Source organism: Toxorhynchites rutilus, chromosome 3 (assembly GCF_029784135.1).
Source record: "Toxorhynchites rutilus septentrionalis strain SRP chromosome 3, ASM2978413v1, whole genome shotgun sequence".
In the NCBI taxonomy this organism is placed as follows: Eukaryota; Metazoa; Arthropoda; class Insecta; order Diptera; family Culicidae; genus Toxorhynchites; species Toxorhynchites rutilus.
Window position 1 is genome coordinate 110,583,696 of NC_073746.1, and position 24,065 is coordinate 110,607,760.

Below are 24,065 nucleotides of genomic sequence, written 5' to 3' on the forward strand. Positions count from 1 at the left end.
ATATGGAAAAATATCGAGAAATCCGTTCAGCAGAATTTGTAAATAGTATTCCAACACGAAATTTCAAGGTTATTAGCCGAAATGGTTACCAATTATTAACATGTAAATCAGACGATCATTTTGAATTTTTCATTGATAATACTCATGTATTTTGAAATGGTCTTATAGAAGCTGGACAGCTGAAATTATCATATTTAAGCACAATAAATAAACAAACAACTCTTTTGAACGAAATTGACGTTAAATATACTTTATTCAACAATGTATGAATGTATCATGTTGAAATTCTAACTGTTTGTGTTGCAACGAAATAGAATCAGGGTGGTCTTATAGAAGTTGGACAGAGTGTACGTTGAGACGGCGAAAGTCCCTCTGGGAAGGTTAATGCCATTCACGAAGAAACACAAATCATTTGGCCCAAAAATAAAGCCCGAATTATCGCTGAGAGCACTATTGTGCGAAATGTATGTTTAACCCCTTCCCGCTTTATTTAATTCGTCACACATCAAGTGATTTCATCACTCTGCTGAGCATTTTAGTGCCCTATGTTATGCAAGTACACCACGAGTGAGACTCAATGTTGTACGGGAAAGGGTTAATTAAAAAATAGTAAGAATTAAGACAGAGTAAGCGGTCTGGAGAACAAACGGTTATTTAATATCTTAAATACCTTTTCGGTTGTAAAAAGAGAAATACGTCCAAAATACTGCTTTTGACTATCCATACTGTTGGTAAAAATCTCACAAACAACTCCTCCAGAATTTACGTTTAAGAAAATAACCCGACAAATTTACTTATAGAAACTAAAATTTTGTCAACAATACTCAAAGAATGATTTCAATCAAATTTCAATCCAGATCTGTACCAAATTACGATGGCCTATGCGTACTGGAAGTCCGGCAAAATTGACGACCAAGCCGTGTTTGATCTGTTCTTCCGTAACAACCCTTTTCACGGCGAATTCACCATTTTCGCAGGACTGGAAGAATGTTTGAAGTTTTTGGACAATTTCCATTACTCAGAAACAGGTAACAACGCCAATGCCGGATATTGGTAAGTTTAAGATCACTGAATGTTAATCTTTTCAGATATTGAATATCTCAAACATGCGCTCCCCGAGGGCATCGAGGAGGAATTTTTTGATTACTTAGGCCAGCTAACCGCGAAGGATGTCACGCTGTATGCCATCGAGGAGGGTTCGGTCGCTTTCCCCAGGTACCTAATTCCGTAACGTGATTCATTTGCTGTTGGTCTTAAATAGGGTCATTATTTATTCGCAGAGTTCCCCTGATTAAAGTGGTAGGACCACTGATTATTGCGCAGTTGTTGGAAACTACCCTACTCACCCTGGTAAACTATGCAAGGTAGGTTTAAAACGAATCTCCCCAATCTATGCAAAATATTTACGGTTTAAATTTAACTCCCCCCCCCCCCCCCCCCAATTCAATAGCTTGATGGCTACGAATGCGGCACGCTATCGTATGGTCGCTGGGCGACACATCAACCTGCTCGAGTTTGGCCTTCGGCGCGCTCAAGGGCCTGACGGAGGCCTGTCGGCATCGAAGTACTCCTACATCGGTAAGTTCAAGTTCGATTTGTCTCCCAAAGCAAATATCATGCAACGGCTCATATCAGCGCAGCATTGTGAATCAATAAACTAAACAAATTGACGTGAAGATCCGGGTGGCACGAGGAGGTTCCACCTCCCTGGCGATTTTGAAAAATGACTATCGATTGTTTATTTTATACTGCTCCACGGTAACACATAGTGTGGAAAATCACGCGATTCAAATCTGACAGCGATTTTTCACGAAGTCTAAAAACGCCACACCAACCAACAACGGCACCAACATGCCGCGGAACCACGGGTTTCAGATATCAAACAAATGGTGGCTGATTTTCGAAGGCGCAAAAATAGGGCCCGAATAACCTTGCAACATGAGCTTTTTTCACGGTATACACGTGGAAATTTTGTAATTTTGTTCAATACAATGTGTGTAACACTTCCAACCCAGGCGGCACCTTCCACATCCGGGAACACATTGGCTTTAATGCGAACTTAACGGAATCGGATATGTTTCAATATATAACACCTTGACATGTGCAGTTCAGAAGGTGGCCCCGGATGTCGTGCACTGGGTGGGTGGCAATTTCCCAAACGTCTACCCCCTTGTTTTACAGTATCTACGATACCACTTGAATTTTGAACGAGCGAAGGTTTGTTTGGAACAGATTTTCTTCGGTGGAAGTCAATGTCAATGGCGAGAATGTTAACACTAAAACAACGGAAACAGTCAGATTGATTGGTTTAGTCGTGTTCATGACTTTGTTTACATCGTGTGTGTAGGCTTATTGCATTTTCAAGAAAATTTCACCTCTCTTGGCAACTTCCAAATATTCAAGGTCGATCGTTGCGCTGTTTAGGAGGTCGCTTTCTGAACAAAAAGGAACAAAACTCGATGCAGAAAACATCTCTAACAAATCTCTTCCACTGTCTCTGCCCGACAACAAATGTTCCATATTTATTCTCGCGTGATTCCACTGCAATAAATTCGGTGTTTACATTACGACAACCCGACAGACGGTGGTGAAAAGGCTTAACCCTTCGGGACGCCATAAAGACTTACAAGTTCTCCGCAAGTCATTGCTGCTTGCGTTTCCACAAAATGAGACACTGCAAATCATCCAAACGAAGCCGCGTTATTCACCACTGGAATCACGACAACAGCGGCTGAGCATCGTTTTATCAATTGTTTGATGACATAAATGGGTACCGTTTTGTGGATGCATTTACAACTTTTTCCCGCGCCAGGGACTTCCTCCGACTCCGGCTGGCTTCGCTATCATTCCGGTCTGCCCTGCCTGGAGATACTTGAAATTCTCGAGATATAAAGAAACTTGATAATGCACGAACCGCGGCGAGATGTGATTAAACTGCAGTTGCTGTTGTTTAACGATCTCATGCAACGAATGGTAAAATTCGCTGGAAGTAGCATTCTTGCCCGCGAGGAATTACCGGAACAATACGGAATTCTACTCGTTGACGCAGTTATCGTGAGTTTGGTTCATAAACTTTTCTATGATAGCGGGCTAATGAACGAACCAAACCGAGTTTTGATGAGTTTCCGCATGCAGCTTTTGTTTTTTGACGTAGGACTACGTCTTTTATTTCTGTGCTAGAGTGTAAGTTGAAAGTTTCGAAAACGAGAGCGTTACGCCGGAGCAACAAGATTTTGAGCGTTGATATCTCCTGAACAACTGAACGAAATGGTATGATAAATACTTCGTTCGAATGAAAGAAATGTCTATGCGTTAAATGCTTGTTACTTATTGATTCAGAAAGGTTGTTCCAATAGCTTTAAAATTGCTTTCAAAACAGGCAATTGAAATCACACGAATCTGTGTAAGAGTGGGTGCCCGCACGGAAATCCACTCAGTTGTAATTGCGCAGTGGTTGATGTACGATCACTGGAATCTGTGTATTTCCAAACACAGATTTCAAAACCAATGAGCCTAGGGAAATAGGCATTGCAAAATAAATGCAAGGTGCGGAAACTTTGGTACTCGCATGTATTTCTGCAAACCGGAATGAATTTCCTCAACACAGACTTCAAACCCAAGGAGCATTGGGGAAATCAGCATTGCAAATATATATTTGGTGCAAGGTGCTGCATATTTTTTTTTTATCTGTATTATAGTGATTTTCAACTCATTTGGCTGGTTCGTCACTTTTACTTCCATTTTGGAAGAATGTCGGGAGTGAGAATTGAACTCGTGACCTTCAGCGTGAGAGGCATGGATGTTACCACTACGCCAGATCGCCTCCAGGTGCTGCATATGGTTTATATGTGTTTTCAACAATTACAATTTTTACATTTCAAGATGGCTGAGTTATAATCAAGTAGCTCGAGAAGTTCGCAGTGAAAGGACTGTAGGACTACGAACTTATTTTATTCAATGCGCATGCTTTTCACATTCTTCATACTCGCCCGTTGTAATAAGTTACCGAAGGAGGCAACTTAAGATATTAGGTGTACCGGTAAGTTTCTTCGGTTTTACAACAGCGTAACTTGATTATTATTCCAGTCAATCAAATTTCCAGACATTCATTGGAAAGCTACTGTCATTGCGCGTCTTTTTCAGTATATGTCAAAAAGTTGAAGCGTAAACAACATAGTTTTTGGCCACTTCGAATATGTCGATTTTCGTACCAACGAGAGTGTTTTTGCGGGGAATGTTACATCATTACTTCAATATGAGGAGAAAAGCTACGGAAAGTAATCGCATTTTGGTGGAAGTTTATGGTGACCATGCTCCAACTGAGCGAATGCGTCAGACGTGGTTTGCACGATTTAAAAGTGGTTATTTTGAATTGGAAGACGAAGAACGTTCTGGACCGCCAAAAAAGTTTTATGATGAAGAATTGGAGGCTTTACTCGATCAAGATCCGTCACAAACGCAACAATACCTTGCAGATACACCTGGAGTAACTCAGCAGATCATATCCAATCGTTTAAAATCAATGGAATTAATTGTAATGTATTTCAAATGAAACAATAAGACAAGTGCCAATTCAATTGGTATGCAAAACTTGAAATTTTTACTTAATTTTTCATCAATTTTTGTTTCCAAAAATATGTTTTTCCTCAATTTTTTTTTCAAAACGAATAGGTTTGCATAGAAAATTATATCATTAAAAATATTTGTATATTAACTTCAAAACGATTCCCAATCAAACACCAATTTTCAAGATAAGAAGTTCAGTATGAATCTAAGTCTGAAGTAAGGTTCCTAAGTCTAAAACGGAAAACTGTAATATGAAGTTAATGGATTTGGATGCTGTAGCGGACCGAACGATCTTGGGCTTTTCTTTGGGCAACTCAAACACGACCGATCCTCTTAACGTGTATCTTCCGACTCTTTATTTCAATCTCACTGAATATAAATTAATCTAACACTATACATACTTAATCCTACAAGCTAATTCTACATACAAATTTCTACTGGAGTCGCTTCTAGAGAGGGAAAAAAACCAATTGCAATCAAATTGGCTATATATATATATATATATATATATATATATATATATATATATATATATATATATATATATATATATATATATATATATATATATATATATATATATATATATATATATATATATATATATATATATATATATATATATATATATATATATATATATATATATATATATATATATATATATATATATATATATATATATATATATATATATATATATATATATATATAATATGGTAAACAATAATTTGTTTACGCGGTTTGTAATTAGCTCGCGCCTGAGGAAATAGAAAAATTTTAGAAATATATCCTCCAAGCACCTTTACAGAATTTCAAGATAAGGGGCGCTTCAATGCTCAAACCGGCTATGAAATCTGTAATCAGAGTTTGACAAGTGAGCGTAGAACCTAGATTATGAAATATGAATGTGAAAACTGATTTTAGAACTGAATCTGAAATTTGAATCGGGAGTCTGAAAAATGAGTCTTGGCTTGACGTCGAAATTTTAATCTTGAATCACCACCTGAAATTCGAAACCGAAACTGTACATGAAAATTGAATCTGAAATCTACATCTAGAACTTTAATCTCGAATCTGGAACTCGAACATGGAAACTTGCAATTGAATGTAGAATATGGATTCTAAAATCCAAAATTTTATGCATTGATCTGGATTCTCAATTGGGACTCCAAATCTGTGATCTGAAATCAATATGTGGATTTGAATCTGGAATCTGAATTTGTGGGATCTGAATTATGGAATCCTTAATCTTAAACTCCAGAGCTGGGAGTCCGAATTTTGGATATGAAAACTTGAATCTAGAATTTGAATGTAGAACTCGAATTATTACCTCATTCTGAATATGGAATCTAGAATCATTCAAAGCATTACATCAAAACAGACAAACTATCCAACGCTCATGTCAAATTTGATGTATTGTAACAGGTGTATCGCGTGTACATATCGAACAACCCTCGTAATCCGGACTGAAAAATACATTTGGATTCCAATTCAGGCATTTGAATCAAGAATCTTAAAGAGGATTCCAAACTTCATTTTGAATATGAAATGTAAAATATGAATTTGGAATCTTTAAAGCCGACTAAGGTACTAAATTTCACATGGAACAATTCCACGCCAAATCAGCCGACTCTCTACGACTTTTTTAAATTTCGCACATAAGGTGACAGAAGACCCCTATCAAAAAACGCGTATTGAAAATCATTGACCTTTTATTCTAAATGTATGATTTAAATATGATGTACGGCAAACATGTTAGAAAATCGATGAACTAATTTAATGTGTGGCATTAAACTTCTTAATAATAAATTAAATTTTTAGGTAAGACTTTTTAACGGTGTACTTGAAATATTATTTTTCCCAAATGATTTATTGATTTTCCAAGAACTTTGCCGAATATGCTGTTTAAATTAGACATCTAGATTCGAGTTACGATATTCCTAAAAAAGATTATTGATTCTGAAGTCAGCCGTAATCAAAATTGGTCATATACTAATGAAAATAGGATTTTTTTTGTTACTGTCACATACAGTCAAACCTGTTTTTACGCTCCTTTTTCGTGTGATTTTTTGTGCGATTTCCTTCTTTAAGCAAATTTTTTGTGCAGTATATGAAAAGGATCACATTTTATTCACTGTGGTGAGTGATGTGATTAGAAATTTATCCATTTCTTTCTTTGCATAATAACCATGGATAACAGATATTACAACCATACTCCTTAAGGGCTTGAGATCCTCTGGTTCTTTTTCAGACATACTGCTATAAAGATCCGTCATTTGCAGGCGGAATTGCTGTTCTATAAAGTTTGTCTAGAATAATTTTACCATCTTACATTTTGTTTAAACTTCCTCAATTATTGATTTTTTTATGAAAAAGAAATAAAAACCATGTATTGATATATTGCAAATCAATATTTCCGTGAATGAAAAGTACTATTTTTTTCTCAGTGTACACGTCGCAAATCTCGACGTTTCATGCAATTTTAAGACTTTCGGCATATTTTTTTTAAATGACAACTTCAAGGGGTGATTGGGTGGTTTTTCGGTTTTTAATTAAATTAAATTTTGACATCTGCGAACCTAATGAATGAAGTGCGATTGAGTTGATATTTCGCATAGGGTATTTCTTCGTGCAAGTCAACATTTTGCAGCACAACATTTCGTACGTTTACGCTTCATACGTTTTGCCTCGTATTCCGAAAAAAACAAGTACCTACTCCCAAAGTAAAAGACGCGGATTTAATGTATGTTTCTGGTACTTTGCCCGAATTTCTTGTACAGCACCACCACCGATATTATATTTTGCAGCAATTTTCATTGTGTTAGATTGTCCTTATAATCCTTCACCACCAAATTTCGGAAGGGAATTAGAATTTGTTTACCAGCCATGATTTCTTCAAGTTCAAACATTCTTTTCAACGATAAGTATCTGAAGCACAGTTTGAATCGAACGTAAATGGCGTGTACAAACAGTTTTGACAAAAGGCAACACCAATAACAAGGGGTGCGTCAATGTTTTGTCATAATACATTGTGAACTTTCCAGTTTTTTAATCGAAGATTATCAAATTGCATAGAACTTGAAAAATTGTGAATCAAATTGGAATTATTCAATGCTGTTCAATACCGGTAAATATAAACGTCCATTTGAGAGGTTACCTTAAAAAAAGTTTATGAATTCGGGTGGGTTTTTTTCGTTGTGGGTCACTGTATGGTGTTGTGGTGTACTGTATGATTCACAATCAGAATCCAAAATTTGAAATCGACAACCTGGATATGCCTCCCAAATCTGAACCTAAAATCAGAGGTTGAATGAGTGTTGCCACACGTACAGATTTATCTGGAAAGATGGATCAGATTTTTCCGTTATTTTTCATACAGATTCTGTTTTTTCTCATAAAGTAATTTTTGAACATTTGTTTACATATTTTGCTCAGTGTTATTACTCAAATCATTAAAAATGCATCCCTTGGTATGAATGAAAACAAAACAAAACGTATTCATGATAGGTTTTTGATCTGGTAAACAAACTAACTAGTCCATAATCTGAAGCCTCTATTGTCCTGCTCTCTCTTCCACTATTGTAGTATAAGCATTTCCAAGGTTCTACAATAGGAATTTACAAGATCTGGAAAACATTTTCATGCCATTAAAACAGTTTTTCCTCTACAGGAATATTTTCGATAGTACAGATTTTTGGAAGAAAAAGTACAAATTAAAAATATTTTATTCCTTCTGGTACAGATGAAAATGTGACAACACTGGGTTGGATATGTATTTTAAACTGGAATCTGAATACAACATCAGAATTTGTAATGTTACTGTTAGTTCCAAACCTACACCCACAATAATTTGTAGCACACGTTTTGGCATCCCGATTTATCACATTAAATGAGCCTAAAAATAGCAGAAAATGTGCTACTCCCCAATACTGGTATATCATTCGTATAATATACACTGCGTTTCATAACTATAGAACCACTTCATTTTTCTTAGTTTCCAGAGTTATGTAAGAAATTGCTTGAATTGAAGTATATAGTGTGGAATACAATAACTATTTCCATTTATAAAACTGGCCATTTGGACTTTATTGTTGTGTTCAGGAGCGAAACATTCAAAAAACTAAAATTCCAGTGTTTCATAACTATAGAACCAGATGGAAAAACTCCCACTCCTTTACAAAATCAACGTCAATTTCACATGAATTACAATATATTTCCAATTCGTAGGTCATCTTTAGTTTCCGATCAGTTGAAATAACCCATTCGGAGTGGTTTCGACGAAGCTACGCCATGTTATAGTGTGTATCTCGTTCGTTCTACGCAGAGGATAATGTTAGTTTATGCTCTCTAAATCACTCATACTGCTTGCAAGTTGCATTGTATTCGTACGATCACTTCTCATAAGTTCTTATGAAACACATGAATTTTAGTTTTGTGAATGTTTCGCGCCTGGACACAAGTTCAAATGGTCAATCTTATAAATGAAGATAATTATTGTTTTCTACACTACATATTTCAATTCACCGACTTCTTACATATCTCGGGAAACTCAGAAAAATGGAGTGGTTCTATAGTTATGAAACGCAGTGTATATGCTTTGGCAATATAAGATCAATATGAGCGAGCGAAACAGGAGACACATTGAAAATAAGCACGCCTTAAAACTTTTCGCATAGTTTGCCCAGACCGAGAAAGATATAGAATCTCGTTTATGCTTTTCTTTTTACTCATAGACAACACTTTCCAGCTTAATTTAATAACGAGGTGTAATACTATCACGCATTTATACAACAGCACCAGTAGCTAAAGGGTATGTCACATCAAATTGCATCACGGAAAAAACGCTGTAGAAATTTAATTTTTAGGAATTATATCTTCAGCTTTCGCTTATAATCAGATAAGAGTGTATAGATCACGTTGGCCATGCTTCACTGTCAATTTTTCGTAAATTTGGAAAAATGTCGTCGAACGAAAAAAGAGCGTCGTGAATTAATCCTGTGCACTCATTTCGAGAATCCGGAGTTGTCACATCGGGACATGGGTAAGATGCTGGGAATCGTCCTATCCACGGTCAGCAGAGTACTAAAATGATACTTCGAGAACCTAACCATCGACCGGAAGGTGAAGAACGGCAAAAATGGATGCTCCGTCAGTGAAAAAGATCACAAGCGCGTAGTTAAGCAGTTTAGACGTGATCCGAGAAGTTCGGTCCAGGATGTCGCCAATAAGCTGAATTTGTCAAGTTCATTCATCCAGCGGACCAAGCAGCGGGAGGGCCTGCGTACATACAAGGTTCAGAAGGCTCCTAACCGCGACGAAAGGCAAAACATGGTGGGGAAGGCGTGAGCCCGGAAGCTGTACACCAAAATGCTGACGAAGCCGCATTGCCTGGTAATGGATTTTCGTCAGCTGCCGGGCCTGTTGTTCTTCTCCGCAGAGGACAAATTCAGCGTTCCGGAGGAGATTCGCAAGCAGAAACTATCCAAGTTTGCCAAAAAGTACATGGTGTGGCAAGCGATCTGCTCTTGCGGAAAGCGGAGCGCCCCCTTCGTGATGACCGGCGCGGTAAACGGGCAGGTTTACCTTAAGGAGTGCCTACAGAAGCGCTTACTACCACTATTGAAGCAGCACGAGGGCCCGACCATCTTCTTGCTGGATCTCGCTTCGTGCCACTATTCAAAGGACGTGTTGGAGTGGTACGAAGCCAACGGGGTCACCTTCGTGCCAAAGGAAATGAACCCGCCCAACGCGCCGGAGCTTCGCCCAATAGAGACATATTGGGCGATTATGAAGCAGGCCCTCCGGAAGAACCCAAAAGTTGTCAAATCGGAGGCTAACTTCAAGAGAAAATGGATTTCTGTTCAAAAAAAAACTACAACCTGACGTTGTACAGAACCTTATGGACGGGGTAAAGAGGAAGGTGCGAGCATACGGGCTTGGGCTCGAAGTATGAATAAAAAGAAAATGCCAAAAGTTGTTTAATAGTTTTTATTTTACTGTCTAAAATTTTCAAAAGGATCGGTCTACTGGGCGAATTTCTACAGCGTTTTTTCCGTGATGCAATTTGATGTGACACACCCTTTATGTGGATAACGTGGTCGTGTAGAACATCCTTTGCATTCCATCCGGCTTTGGATCGATCACCGTTGACATTGTTCGGACTTTTTTTTTGGTACAACCCCAAAAGAGAAGAAAGAAGAAAAAAGAAAGAGATGTCTGTCTGATGGCATCGAGTAATTTTACTATTCTACAGAGCGTCTTTGCGACTTGTGATATGCAAGCGCACCACGAGAGAGACTCGATGTTGTACGTTTTGGCACAATCATTTCACATCGAGTGAGACTCGATGTTGTACGTGAAAGGGTTAATAGTCAATTTAATTCAGCCACCTCATTTACTCTCGGTCTGTCAGATCTATGCACGAGTATAGGAAGGTTAAAAATTGAAAATCGGGAATATCGGGAGAATAATCGGGAGACAAGATTTAATAATGAGAAGTTCATTGAATTTGAATCTTCAACCGGAATTCCGAATTTGGGTCTAAAATTTGGATCTGTTACTCGAAATTATACGAATATAAAACCTGCAATCTGAAACTTGTAAAATGGAATTAAAATCTAGAATTCGTACATGAAAACTAAATGTGGTATTCATCTTCAAATTTGGAATTTGATCTCTGTAATAGAATTTTTATCAGGACTCGAATCAACAACTTGATTTCAAAATGTGTTCCATTGAATATGAAATATATAGGTTTAAGCAATATGGAGTATCAACAATAGCAATATGAAATCGTATATTTTCCAAGAGTTTGAATTTTATTCTTAAAATTTTGGATGAATTTTCTAGTCAGTTGAATCTTAACCTGTTGGCTGAATTGAAATATTCATATATATTTTCAATCTGGCTCTGAACTCTCCAAATCTAGAGTTTGAAACTTAAGCATGAGTTTAGAATTTGAGTCTGAAATCTGGATCTGAATCTGATAGTTACTGAAACTGAATCTGGTTTTCGGTTCGATTTTAACAATCAAACACTTGAATTAGAATGTCCATATTGAGATACATTTCTGAAATCTGAAATCTGGAATCTTGAAACAGATTCTGATTCGCTCTATAGCCTTTTAGCTTTTTTAAACATCATCGCGTGTTTTATTTGACGTTTTTGGTTTTTGATAAAGAGTGTAATGTGTGGTCGTTGTTAAATTTCTCTCGCATTTTGGTCGTAGCTTCAGTGTAGGTGTAGAATTTGTATAAAAATAGAAGATGCATTAGAGAGAGGTATATATAAGTAAAGTTGATCGTGAGCTATATCAACTTTTTGTAGACATATGTAAAAAGAGGTTTTTTCAGTTACCCTTCTCAAACAGCCCAGGAATATCTTCTGCCGTCGCGTGATAAAATAGACGACATATTGGATGAATATCGGTTTATAGAGACAATAGAGACCGACAATAGTAGGAATTTCTCGTTTGCTCAGGGATATATTCAGCCGCCACGTGCTGGTGTATGCGTTAAATGGAAGATTTTGTTAAGCTCAGTGAGTAACGAATATTGAATATTGAAAATAGTGGATTTCTATCGGTCGCCATTTCGGATTCCCTTGCGATTTTCGTCGCCACGTATTGAAATGGATGATAGATTAGAGAAAGTTCTATGCGCGGTTGGTTACGAATTAAGTCACTCTTTCTATAAATATCTAAAATAGTGGATATCTCTCCGTTGCCTTTTCAGGTTGTGCATAGAGATCTACACCCGAAAATAATGTTAGAACCTGTTTTGACATTCTGATTTATAACATTAAATGTGCTTAAAAATAACAAAAAAATTGTTACCCTCCCATAAAAGTATAGCACTTGTATAATATATATGCCATAGTAATATGCGAGCAATACACTCTGCCCAACTTCTATAAGACCAGGATATGATCTTGCTGCTTTATGTCATTGTTAACAAACAATGCTTCAATTTATATTCTAGTGTGTAGGCATTGGTGACTAACATACACTTCATGATTTTCATATGTGTGGGTGTAAGCGCTGAATGTTTTCGTATTTTCAACTGTCAAAATTCTATAACAACGGAAAATGTAACTGATCATTTTCCGTTGTTATAGTTGTTTTGATCAATTAAATCTGGAAAATGCCGAAGGCAAAAGTCCTCACGGAGAGAGAAGGAAGACAAATCGATGCATTTCACCAAGAAAATGTTGGTGTCAGAGAAATTTCTCGTCAGATTGGACGATCCCATCAAGTAGTGCTCAATTATTTGGCGAATCCTCTAGAATACAGTAAGAAGGAGAGAACTCCACGTAAATCGAAGTTCTCTGACCGGGATAAGCGGGAAATAGCTAGCACAGGTTCGAATACCTCAAAATCGCATGTGCAAATAAAGCAATATTTCATCTACTCAACTGCTCGGGTGACAATTCGTCAAATTTCGGCAAAAAATCCTCGCATAAAGAGGGCTTAAAAGGTTAAAACTCCTCATCTTATACCATCGCACATCGGAAGGCGTCTGAGTTTTACCAAAGCTCACATGAACTAGAGATGTGCCATCCGCTCATGAGCTGTTCCGAAGAATCGACTCTTTGAAGTGAGTTGACGCGGAACAGCTCGCAAAAAAAATCAAACAGCTCTTCAGCTCACTTTGATGATGATGAAGGAGAGAAAAGAGCTGTAGAATTGAAGAGAGTGTGTGAGCTGTAAGATTCAAATGAACTGACCGTCTCTCGCTCTTCGTGTTAAGACATCAGTTTAGTTTCATTTGTCCCTCGTCTTTTCAACTGTTATATTCGCGTTGATGGCATTGAGCTTTGTTTACCAGTTTAGGGGGCGCCAAAAATAATAATTGGCTCTCAGGCAGAATGAACACGTTTTTAAAATTCAAATTATTAATGAAAATTAACTTCTGTGTATCAAATGAGTATTCTATTTCAATGAAAAACACTTTGTTTGCAGGCGGTGCAAAAATCTCATAAGATTTTTTTTTTTTTGAAGAAAACTTTCTATTGTAATGTAAAGCCTCAGTAAAAATGTCGGAAATGTTGTACTCGCCGAGTCTGTTGTAAATAATAGTCTGGAATACGTGTTTCAAGTAATTAATAATATGGTGTGAAAAATTTCATTTGAATTTTAACATTTTCAAACTGGCTTCGTGGCTATCGAGTTTGGGACCCAAATTGAAAGTCGGCTCTGACAACTGAGCTGAAGAGCTGTTCATAAAGAACAGCTCATTTAGATGAGCTGATATGATCAGAGCTGTTCATCATGATGAGCTGATTTGCACACCTCTAACATGAACCGACAGTGGGACATAGTATGTTGTGACAAAGAATATATTAGGCTGTCAAAAAAGTCCTGCGGTATTTCCGCGAGGTGTCGTTGTAAGCGCGTAGTTATAGTTGTATTCATTGTATCGAGTCATACTATAGCTTGTTGGAAAGGTATTTTTGCGCGCTATAATATAGTCCTTGACAGTGTTTTGGTTAAGTCGTTCGTGAGTTATAGTGTCGCAAATATGGAGCAAAATAAAGAGAAAATCCGACATATTTTACAGTACTACTATGACAAAGGCAAAAATGCATCTCAAGCTGCCAATAAAATTTGTGCAGTTTATGGACCCGATACAGTTTCCATTTCCACCGCACAACGATGGTTTCAACGTTTTCGTTCTGATGTAGAGGTCGTCGAAGATGCGCCACGCTCCGGAAGGCCTGTCGTCGAAAATTGCGACAAAATCGCTGAATTAGCCGAGAAAGACCGGCATAGTAGCAGCCGTAGCATCGGCCAAGAGCTGGGGATAAGTCATCAAACCGTTATTAACCATTTGAAGAAGCTTGGATTCACAAAGAAGCTCGATGTATGGGTGCCACACATGTTGACGCAAAAAAATCGCAACAAAATCGACCCGTTTCTGAAGCGGATGGTGACTGGCGATGAAAAGTGGGTCACTTACGACAACGTGAAGCGCAAACGGTCGTGGTCGAAGCCCGCTGAAGCGGCTCAGACGGTGGCCAAGCCCTCATTAACGGCCAAGAAGGTTCTGCTGTGTGTTTGGTGGGATTGTCAAGGAATAATCTATTATGAGCTGCTTCTCTATGGCCAAACGCTCAATTCGGACCTGTACTGCCAACAACTGGACCGCTTGAAGGTAGCACTCATGAAGAAGAGGCCATCTTTGATAAACAGAGGCCGCATTGTCTTCCATCAGGACAACACCAAGCCACACACTTCTTTGGTGACGCGCCAGAAGCTCCGGGAGCTCGGATGGGAGGTTCTTTTGCATCCGCCGTATAGTCCGGACCTTGCAACAAGTGACTACCACCTGTTTATGTCCATGGCGAACGAGCTAGGTAGTCAGAAGTTAGCCACAAAAGAGGCCTGTGAAAATTGGATATCCGAGTTTTTTGCCAATAAGGAAGCGAGCTTCTATAACAGGGGTATTATGAAGTTGGCATCTCGTTGGGAACAAGTCATCGAACAAAACGGCGCATATTTGACTTAAAACAGATGATTGTAACTAATTTTATGAACAAATGAAAATTCAAAAAAAATACCGCAGGACTTTATTGACAGCCTAATATATATGGAATACATTTCGTTTTATAATATAACGAAAAGTTCTTCAATGTATAGGTTATCTTCACTGACGAAAAAAGTTCAACTTGGATGGTTCTCAAGGTGTCAAAGGGTACTGGCGTGATTTACGGAAGAAGGAACAGTATTTTTCAACCAGGAATTTTGGTGGAGACTCGTGCATGGTTTGGGCGGGATTCTGCGCAACCGGCAAGCTCAAGATAGCTTTCATATCATTCAAGGATTACACACATGTTCTGCAATTTTCTCTCCTACCGTGGATCTCGTCACAAAAAATTCACATTCCAGCAAAACAATGCTACTATTCATACCAGCAAGTAAACTAAGCAATGGATTAGGGACCAAAAAATTATTTTTTTGACTGGTCGGTTTGCTCTCCAGACTTAAATCCTATTGAAAATCTCAGGGGAAATCCTTGTACACAGAATCTACACTGAGGGAAAACGATACATCACGATTGAAGAGCTGAAGGTCGCAATTTCGGAAAAATGGAAAAATATCGAGAAATCCGTTCAGCAGAATTTGGTAAATAGTATTCCAACACGAATTTTCGAGGTTATTAGTCTAAATGGCAAGGTTACCAATTATTGACATGTAAATCAACCGATCGTTTTGAATTTTTCATTGATAATACTTATGAATTTTGAAGTGGTCTTATAGAAACTGGACAGCTGAAATTATCATATTTTAGCACAATAAATAGCAAAAAAAAACAACTCTTTTGAACAAAATTGATGTTGAATATACTTTATTCTAGGCATTCAACAATGTATGAATGTATCTTGTTGGAATTCTAACTGTTTGTGTTGCAACGAAATAGAATCAGGGTAGTCTTATAGAAGTTGGACAGAGTGTATGAGAGCAACATGAGAGAGCGAAACAAGAGACACATTGCAAATAAGCACCCTTTAACCCTTCACGCGTACTTTATCACATACACGGCTCGGCCGAAAACAATACAGATTCACGTTTATGATTTCCTTTTTACTCTTAGAAAACACTTTCCATGCCTACTTTCAAGATCCAACTTCATATTGTAATATGATGTAATATTCTCACGTATTTGTACAACAGCCTCAGTGGCTATGTGGATAGCGCATAACGTCGTGTAAAACAGCCTTGCATTCCATCCGGCCTTGGTTCGAGCCCCGTTTGACATCGTTTAGACTTTTTTTCCAAGCTGATGAGATATGCACCATACAGACAAAGATTCATTTCATCCTTCAGCACACGAAAAAGCACTTTTTTCTGCCGAAGATGATATTTTTTCTGCTAACGCTAGTTTGGGTGTACGGTTGCCGTATATTGGTATGGAAGTACATACGATTTTTGTTATTTGATTTCTCTCATCATAACTGTTCATAACTTTTCTCTCCTCGAAGAATGAAGAATTATTTTTTCTGTGAAACCCCGATACTCGATATACATGGTCACTAGGGTGGCAGCGAAAATGGTCATGTCAAATTTCAAAAACTGACCATGTACATTTTGCTTATTGGCCCAAAAAAATGACCTGTGCAAAGTTTTAGCTCAATCGGTCATGATTTAGGGGTGCCTCAAACCGCTCAAAGTTTTGTTTTTTTGATCCTATATATCAAATAATATCAAAGGGGCATTTGATTCAGTTTCCATGGAAATTCTCTCAGAGAAGCTTCATAATCGTGGACTTTCACTAATTCTGAATAATTTTCTGTACAATTTACTGTCAGAAAAGCACATGAATTTCTCTCATGGCAACTCAAAATCTTCTCGTTACAGTTTTATGGCCCTACCGCAAAGCTCCTGCCTAATCCCCCTCTTGTACAGTTTTTACGTCAATGATATGGATGATTGTCTAACTAGAGACTGCACGCTGAGACAAATTGCAGACGATGGAGTTATTTCCAACACGGGTACTAATCTCGTCGCTGTGCAAAAGTCGTTGCAAGATACCCTGAACAATTTGTTCACGTGGGCCCTCAAGCTGGGTATCGAATTCTCTACGGAGAAAACTGAAATGGTCGTTTTTTCTAGGAAGTGCGAACCCGCCCAATTCCAGCTTTACCTATCCGGCAAAACGATCCAACACTCTATGATTTTCAAATACCTGGGTGTATATTTTGATTCTAAGTGTACCTGGTGGAGACACATTGCGTATCTGAAACAGAAATGCCAGCAAAAAATCAATTTTCTCCAAACAATAACCGGAACATGGTGGGGTGCCCATCCAGGAGACCTAATTCAGTTGTACAAAACAACGATATTATCAGTGTTAGAATATGGCAGTTTTTGCTTCCGATCAGCTGCCAGGATTCATATTCTCAAGCTGGAGAGGATACAATATGTGTTTGCATTCGATACATACGATGAGTCTCAAAGTCTTGGCAGGAGTACCCCCGCTTACTCTTCGGTTCACAGAATTATCCTACAGATTTCTCATCCGTTGCAAGATCATGAATCCATTGGTGATTGACTCCTCAGTCAAGTTTTATGTCTTTATACCATGAGTACCTTACCCATGAAGTGAACCCTTCACCAGGCATCCCCAACCAAGTTTGCTTCTCATACTTTTGCAATTCCTCTGTCATTCTCTGTTCTTTACACACGGTTCATTCATAAACGGGTCCGCTGGCTTCGGCATCTTCAATGAAAATTCCAGTGCCTCTTTCAAACTCAAAGATCCTTGTTCCGTGTATGTCGCAGAAATGGGTGCGATATACTATGCTCTAGGGATCATTGAAACACTGCCCATCAACGATTATTTTATTTTTTTCAGACAGTCTCAGCTCAATAGAGGCAATCCGCTCAATGAAAGTTCATAAACGCTCATCTTATTTTTTAACAAGAATAAGACATCTATTGAGTGTTTTGGTCGAAAAATTATTCAAGATTACCTCAGCATGGGTTCCCTCTCATTGCTCGATTCCGGGGAATGAGAAAGCGGACTCGCTAGCTAAGGTGGGCGCTTCAGAAGGCACACTTTTTGAAAGGCAAATTGCTTATAATGATTTTTTTCAGATTCCTCGTCAGCACACGCTCGTAAGTTGGCAGCGCATGTGGAGTGAAGATGAGTTCGGTCGTTGGTTACATACGATTATCCCTAAGGTCTCAACGAGTGCATGGTTTAAGGGGTTGAATGTAGGTCGTGATTTCATTCGCGTGATATCTCGGCTTATGTCCAATCACTACAACCTAAACGCGCATCTCCATCGCATTGGGCTCGCAGCAAACAATCTTTGTGATTGTGGCGATGGCTATCACGACATCGATCATATTATCTGGTCGTGTATCCGGTTCCATGCTGCTCGCTCTCAGTTCTCTAGAGCACTGAGAGCACAAGGCAGACAATCGGATATTCCCGTCCGGGATATCTCAAGTAGCCGTGATCCTGATCTTCTGCTTCATTTATACCTGTTCCTCAGAAACGCCGATGTCAACGTTTAATGATGTTTTCTTCGTTGTGTCCCTGTTTCATATCCCTCCTATCCGATCTATAAACTTTTACTTAGTCGCGGCAATACATACACACACTCTTTACAGATACCCGGGCCGAAGGTTGTGCAGTCCACTGATGATTCAACAAGAGCCAAAGGTTGTACCGCTCATGACAACTCTACACGAGCTGATGATTGCGCCGGCTAGTGACCATTCTATCCTGGATTCCTCGAGTCGAGAAGACGCACCACGCTAGATATGGGGTACAGACTAGGGGGCGTTGCTGATTAATGGTCAGCTGCATCCCAATAGGAAGTATCCCGTGTCGGGCATACGTACAGAGCATTGGAGACAGCAACATTCCAATTACGAGAACACTTGTAATACTAACCTCGAGCCGACCGCGAGTAATCGATTACATATTATATTACTAACATAGATAATAAGAAAAACTGTCAAAATATTGAGCTCCCGGCCCCGTCAGGCGGGAGCCATATGAGCCTTGATAAAAATATATATTTTGGAAAAAAAAAAGATCACTATTGCGTCGAATCACGTTGTCTAATAACTTCCGAAGCTCTTACGCTATGATACATATTTTTGCATGCGAACGAATGTTATGGGTGTCTCATTTCGCAAGTCTGTGTCTGTTCAACGCGCGGTGGCACATTATATCTTCGGTGCCAATCAATCTGCCATTCTGAATGAACTTGGCCATAAAAATAGAAAGAAAATCACTTACACCACATCGTGATGATTTTCGTATTTTTCCCTACAATGAAGACACGGGCGCGCGCGTTCGCTGTCGCAGAGGAAATCCATCGCTCGCGTTTCATCGCAAAGGTGTATACAGTATAGGTTTTTCTGAGGGGGTGAATAATTGCAAAACCTCAGCCCGTAACGCTAGCAGCTGCTGCCACCACCACGCCATATTTCGTTCGACTGCAAGTTTTATTTTTCATTCGCTATTAAGAAAGATTGATCAATAATTCGAGTGAATACGTCCAGATCCTTTCAGGAGACGACCGTCATCGCGTAGTGCCTGTAGTGCGGTTGTTGTGCGCTCTCTATCTCTACACTGGTGAAAGGTGTTTTGCTGGGGTGCAATAAAAATTGTGTTTATGAAACACGCCAACATGGGAAGACGTGAGGCTTCGAAGCACACCCCCAAAGACTCTAACGAGCGTTGCGATGAGGAACTGACACTGCGGCCTGGCAAAAACAACAACTCATGGCTGCTTATGTATATTTTCGATACGAGTTAACAAATTGCAATTTGTAGGCTCTTGCTAACTTTCAGTATTAATTGATTCAATTTCCCCCACAATGGGTAGAAATTAAAACTACAACTCGGCACGATGATTCCCCGGTTTTTCACAAACTTTCCCATTAACGAGCTCCGTTTGCTTTCTCCCTCTTCCAGGTGGTTTCGATGGTACCTCCAATGTGTTGGCTGGCAAGCTTTTCAACATTCCCGTGAAAGGAACACACGCCCACGCGTACATTACGTCCTTCACTGGCATCCAGGAGCTGAAAACACGAGTATTGCAGCACAAAGAGACAGGTATGTTGTTTTTTGTTTCGTTACATATATTCAACCAAATCAAACCGTAATGTTTTGATAACGGGGTGTGCAATTCTCGCCGAAGGTGACAAACGCGACCTGCTGGAACTGGCCGTACAACATCGGGCGCAGCTATCCAAAGTGCTGGACATTTCCACGGATGAATCGAGCGAGGGAGAACTGGCCGCGATGGTTTCCTTCGCGATCGCATTCCCCGACGGCTTTATGGCCCTAGTCGACACGTACGATGTTAAGAGGTATTCCGCTTTTAGGCTATACTCTCTCGGATATGAACCTCTTTTGGTGTGCATACTTTTCTATTGTTATTATTTTTTGTTTTTGTTTTGCTATAATTTAGCGTCTTTCTGTCCTTTTACGTTTTCTCTTACGCTTGGTTGATTTATTCTGTTTTATTCGGCATTCGTTTCACTACTCTTCCTTCTTGGTTTATTGTCTGATTTCTTTTATTTATCGTATATTGGGTTTGTTTGAATTTCAAATTTACACCATGACACTGATTGGTTTACTTACATTAATTAGCCTATGTTGCCTCAATTTTCAAACATCAAACACATTCGGGAAGTTAATACTCGCTAATTAAACAGCGCGCGTGGAATGCGATGTGAATGCGTTATACATTTAATCGTCGATAAAAAAAATCATTGAATGAACGATCTACATGTTCGTTATTTTTTTTTATTAATTTGTGAAATCCACTCTGAAATTCAGGACAGGACCTGTCATTTTCGGAACTGTAAGATAAAATTGAGTTTTCACTTGCGATGTATTTGGAAAAGTTGTTGGAAATTATAAGCAAATTCATAAAATTTCATGATCATGACGGTATAACACAACAAACATATTAAAAGGGATTATTTACTATAAAAAAAAACAATAAATTATAAATAATTTTTTCAAATATCTCGAGAATGGTTGCATTTAGAAGGAGATTGATAATAACCTTTTTTGTTTTAAATAACATCGGGATTCATAATTTGTGATTAAAAATGACTGCTAACATACAAAAACTCGAAGTTTCTAAAATTCATAAAAATTCGATGTTCCACAAAGTTCGTCAAAAAATAGTTTTACCATCTTGGGCCCATTTTTTGAATTTTCTACATGACTTCTATTTTGTATGAAAAAATTTAAAAAAAAAATTAAAAAATATGTATTTCGGATATTGCAAATAGAATTTTTATTTTGTCAATAAAAAAAAGAGTACTAATTGTTTTTCTCAGTGTACATTTTTTTCATATTCAATCATCAATACTCTAAAACTCTTTCTAAGACACTATCTCGGTACGACTCATAGTTTTTGAGATATAAATTATCAAAGATTTCTCTTACTCAAATCGATACGCCCTTTACGCTTGAGTCAAAAAATTCTCAATTGCTGTGGAAAACTCGTATTTCCTCCAACCCAAACGGAATACACACTTTCATTGGAATCAAAAATACAAGTTTTTTAAATCTGCATTTTTAGGACGATTTCATTTGGAATTGCTGTATGTCTAAAGTTTCCATGTGGGGCTTTTATCTGATTAAATACACTGGGGTATCTTCAACTGAAATTATCACTCTTAGCATTGTTGTCCGTCAATGGTTGTTTTATCCATGGCCACAGATCACTTCCAGTATGTATGATAACAGCACATTTTCAGCTACCATTTTATATGCTTCATCATATGTTCTTTTTCTGACGCAGCGAACAGATATATGTAATTTTATCCTCGCACACGCACAAATTTAAGAACTGTTCCCACTACATACTTCGCGACGTTTCGCTAGAGACAACCAGGTATGGGCAAAATCGCATCGAAATTCGTTCAACACAGATAAAACTCACCCATCTATTCTCCGTTTATGCCTCACTTTATTTGAGACAGAAAACATTCACCTATCATCTTCGCAGAGTTCATTGTTGAACGAATAAATACTGTCACGATTCCGCTCATCTATTCTCGGAGAATTTTGCCTCTCGGAATGACATTAGATGGTGAGAGAATCAAATTGGAAACTTTTTCTTGAACCAGCGAGTGTTTCTGTAAAATGATTCGTTTTCCACTCAAATAGCAATCATTGATGCCTCGATCGCAGCAGTAAAATATAGGTAGATAGTTGAAATCGAGTTGTTTCCTGTGCACTATTGCAATAAAATTTTTTAGTGTCTAGTATGAAACGATCTAAGCCAACGCAAAAGACCATATTAACGCAAGTTATTGGTGAGCGGGAAGGAAGATTCATGTGCACTTCAATGCTGACAAGGGAAAATAAAATCATACATACACGCAGATTGAGTCTATTTTGACTCACTCTTTATTTTGTTTCGTGCGATCCTTCCAAAGAAGTGTTCATTCATTGAATGTTGTTTTCCACTCTTTGTTTTGTTATATTCACTATCAGTCCCGAATGAAGATGGTCGGAGAGCGTAAAATGATTCATCGTGCAATCTCACGATTGCTTGCTGCATTCTTTTCGCCATGATTATTCCATGCAGATACAAGAGTAATTTATAATTAGGTGTGGAGAAATGAGCGAATGAACTTTTCCACACTTGGAGACAACTCGAAGGCCCTTCGAAGCTTCGATGAACACACACAAACATAAGATGGAGCAGTGAAGAGTTCTTTAAACTAATTTCACGGTTCCCCATATTTCTGAATGCATTCCGATGAGCTGGTGGAAAACGATATATATCGCCTCCAGAGATAGCAAGAAATATAGCACAAATCTTTGCGATATTTCGTTCTTACAGAATTACTGAGATCGATATCAAAACAACAGTAAAATCAGTTTGACGAAAAGTTATTCATTTGAGGAACTATCTTTGGTATTGTCATGTGCCGTTATTGTCAGTAGTGAAAATTTTGCTATCACGAGTATCTCGCGAATAGAATCCACTTCATTGAAATCTGCCGCGTTCACGAGTTTGGTAAGTGACCAGCACCTCTAACGATACATTGTGAAAAATTGTGAACATGAACTTAACTAGATCATCTTGAGTCATTCAAGGTTGTTCACACAATTCAATTCACGAGCAAAACGCCGGTAAAATTATATTTGCTCACGGAATCCTGCTGAGTAATCCTGAAACTGTGTTAAATGTTAATCATGAGTTTCGAGTAGGGACCGCATGTGATGAGATCCCCAGAGATCCCCAGAAGGATACCGTTCAACTGATGCCCAAATTAGAATTATTTTTTTTATCCCTTTTGTTATAGGCTCATTGGCATTTTAGCTGTTACAGAGCCGATTTTTTTATCGTGTTACATGTCACATGTTTATCATATCTATAATTAACACATTACGCAGTTGCCATTTTTCGGCGTTAGAGTATTCCCTTCTATACCATTGTATATGGTACACATTTACACAGTAGCCATTTAGGCGTAAGAGTTTTCGATCTGTTCTTCCATTATCCATTTAGACCGGACAGCGGAGACAGTTGATTGATCCTTGTTGAGTTATTTATAGAACAGCAGCCCGATGTGTCTTGCAGAGCAGAGCAGTTGAGCAGTTGATCAGTGGATGAATCGATCTTATTTCGACCGTGGATCGATTTCCATCGCTGATGATTGTTGCGTGGACGTAGTTATTCTGTAATAACACAAAGATGGTCAATGAGGGTCCTGAGTTTTTAACTCACGATCGATCGCTTACTAAGCGAACGCGCAACCAATGTGGCTACGGAGACCCCCTGAATTAGAATTAGTCTTCAATAAAATCATTAGTCGTGGTTCAATTCATTTCTAAATTTTATTTTGAAATTTTATCGCAAGTTAATAAATGAACAAAAAATTTCAACATATGCATTCACATCGCAAAACACGCATGAGATAGTTTCGCGCCGAGCCGATGTCGTTGACTTCCACAACATACTCTTTATGCGGCCACCATATTAACACCCACCCCCGCCCC

At 38.3% G+C, this 24,065-nt stretch overlaps 1 protein-coding gene across 4 annotated transcripts in view; it reads left to right on the forward strand.

Moving 5' to 3' along the window:
• LOC129775209 (nicotinate phosphoribosyltransferase) overlaps positions 1-24,065 on the forward strand; it is a 62,457-nt gene that overhangs the window by 23,040 nt on the left and 15,352 nt on the right. For 3 of the 4 annotated variants that reach the window (XM_055779605.1, XM_055779607.1, XM_055779608.1), the window contains exons 2-7: positions 858-1,028; positions 1,089-1,215; positions 1,281-1,364; positions 1,451-1,578; positions 20,004-20,144; positions 20,230-20,401. In XM_055779605.1, the coding sequence (XP_055635580.1) occupies positions 858-1,028; positions 1,089-1,215; positions 1,281-1,364; positions 1,451-1,578; positions 20,004-20,144; positions 20,230-20,401 (823 nt within the window). Of the gene's footprint in view, positions 1-857; positions 1,029-1,088; positions 1,216-1,280; positions 1,365-1,450; positions 1,579-20,003; positions 20,145-20,229; positions 20,448-24,065 lie in introns of all 4 variants that reach the window. The other variant, XM_055779606.1, reaches the window with a different exon arrangement.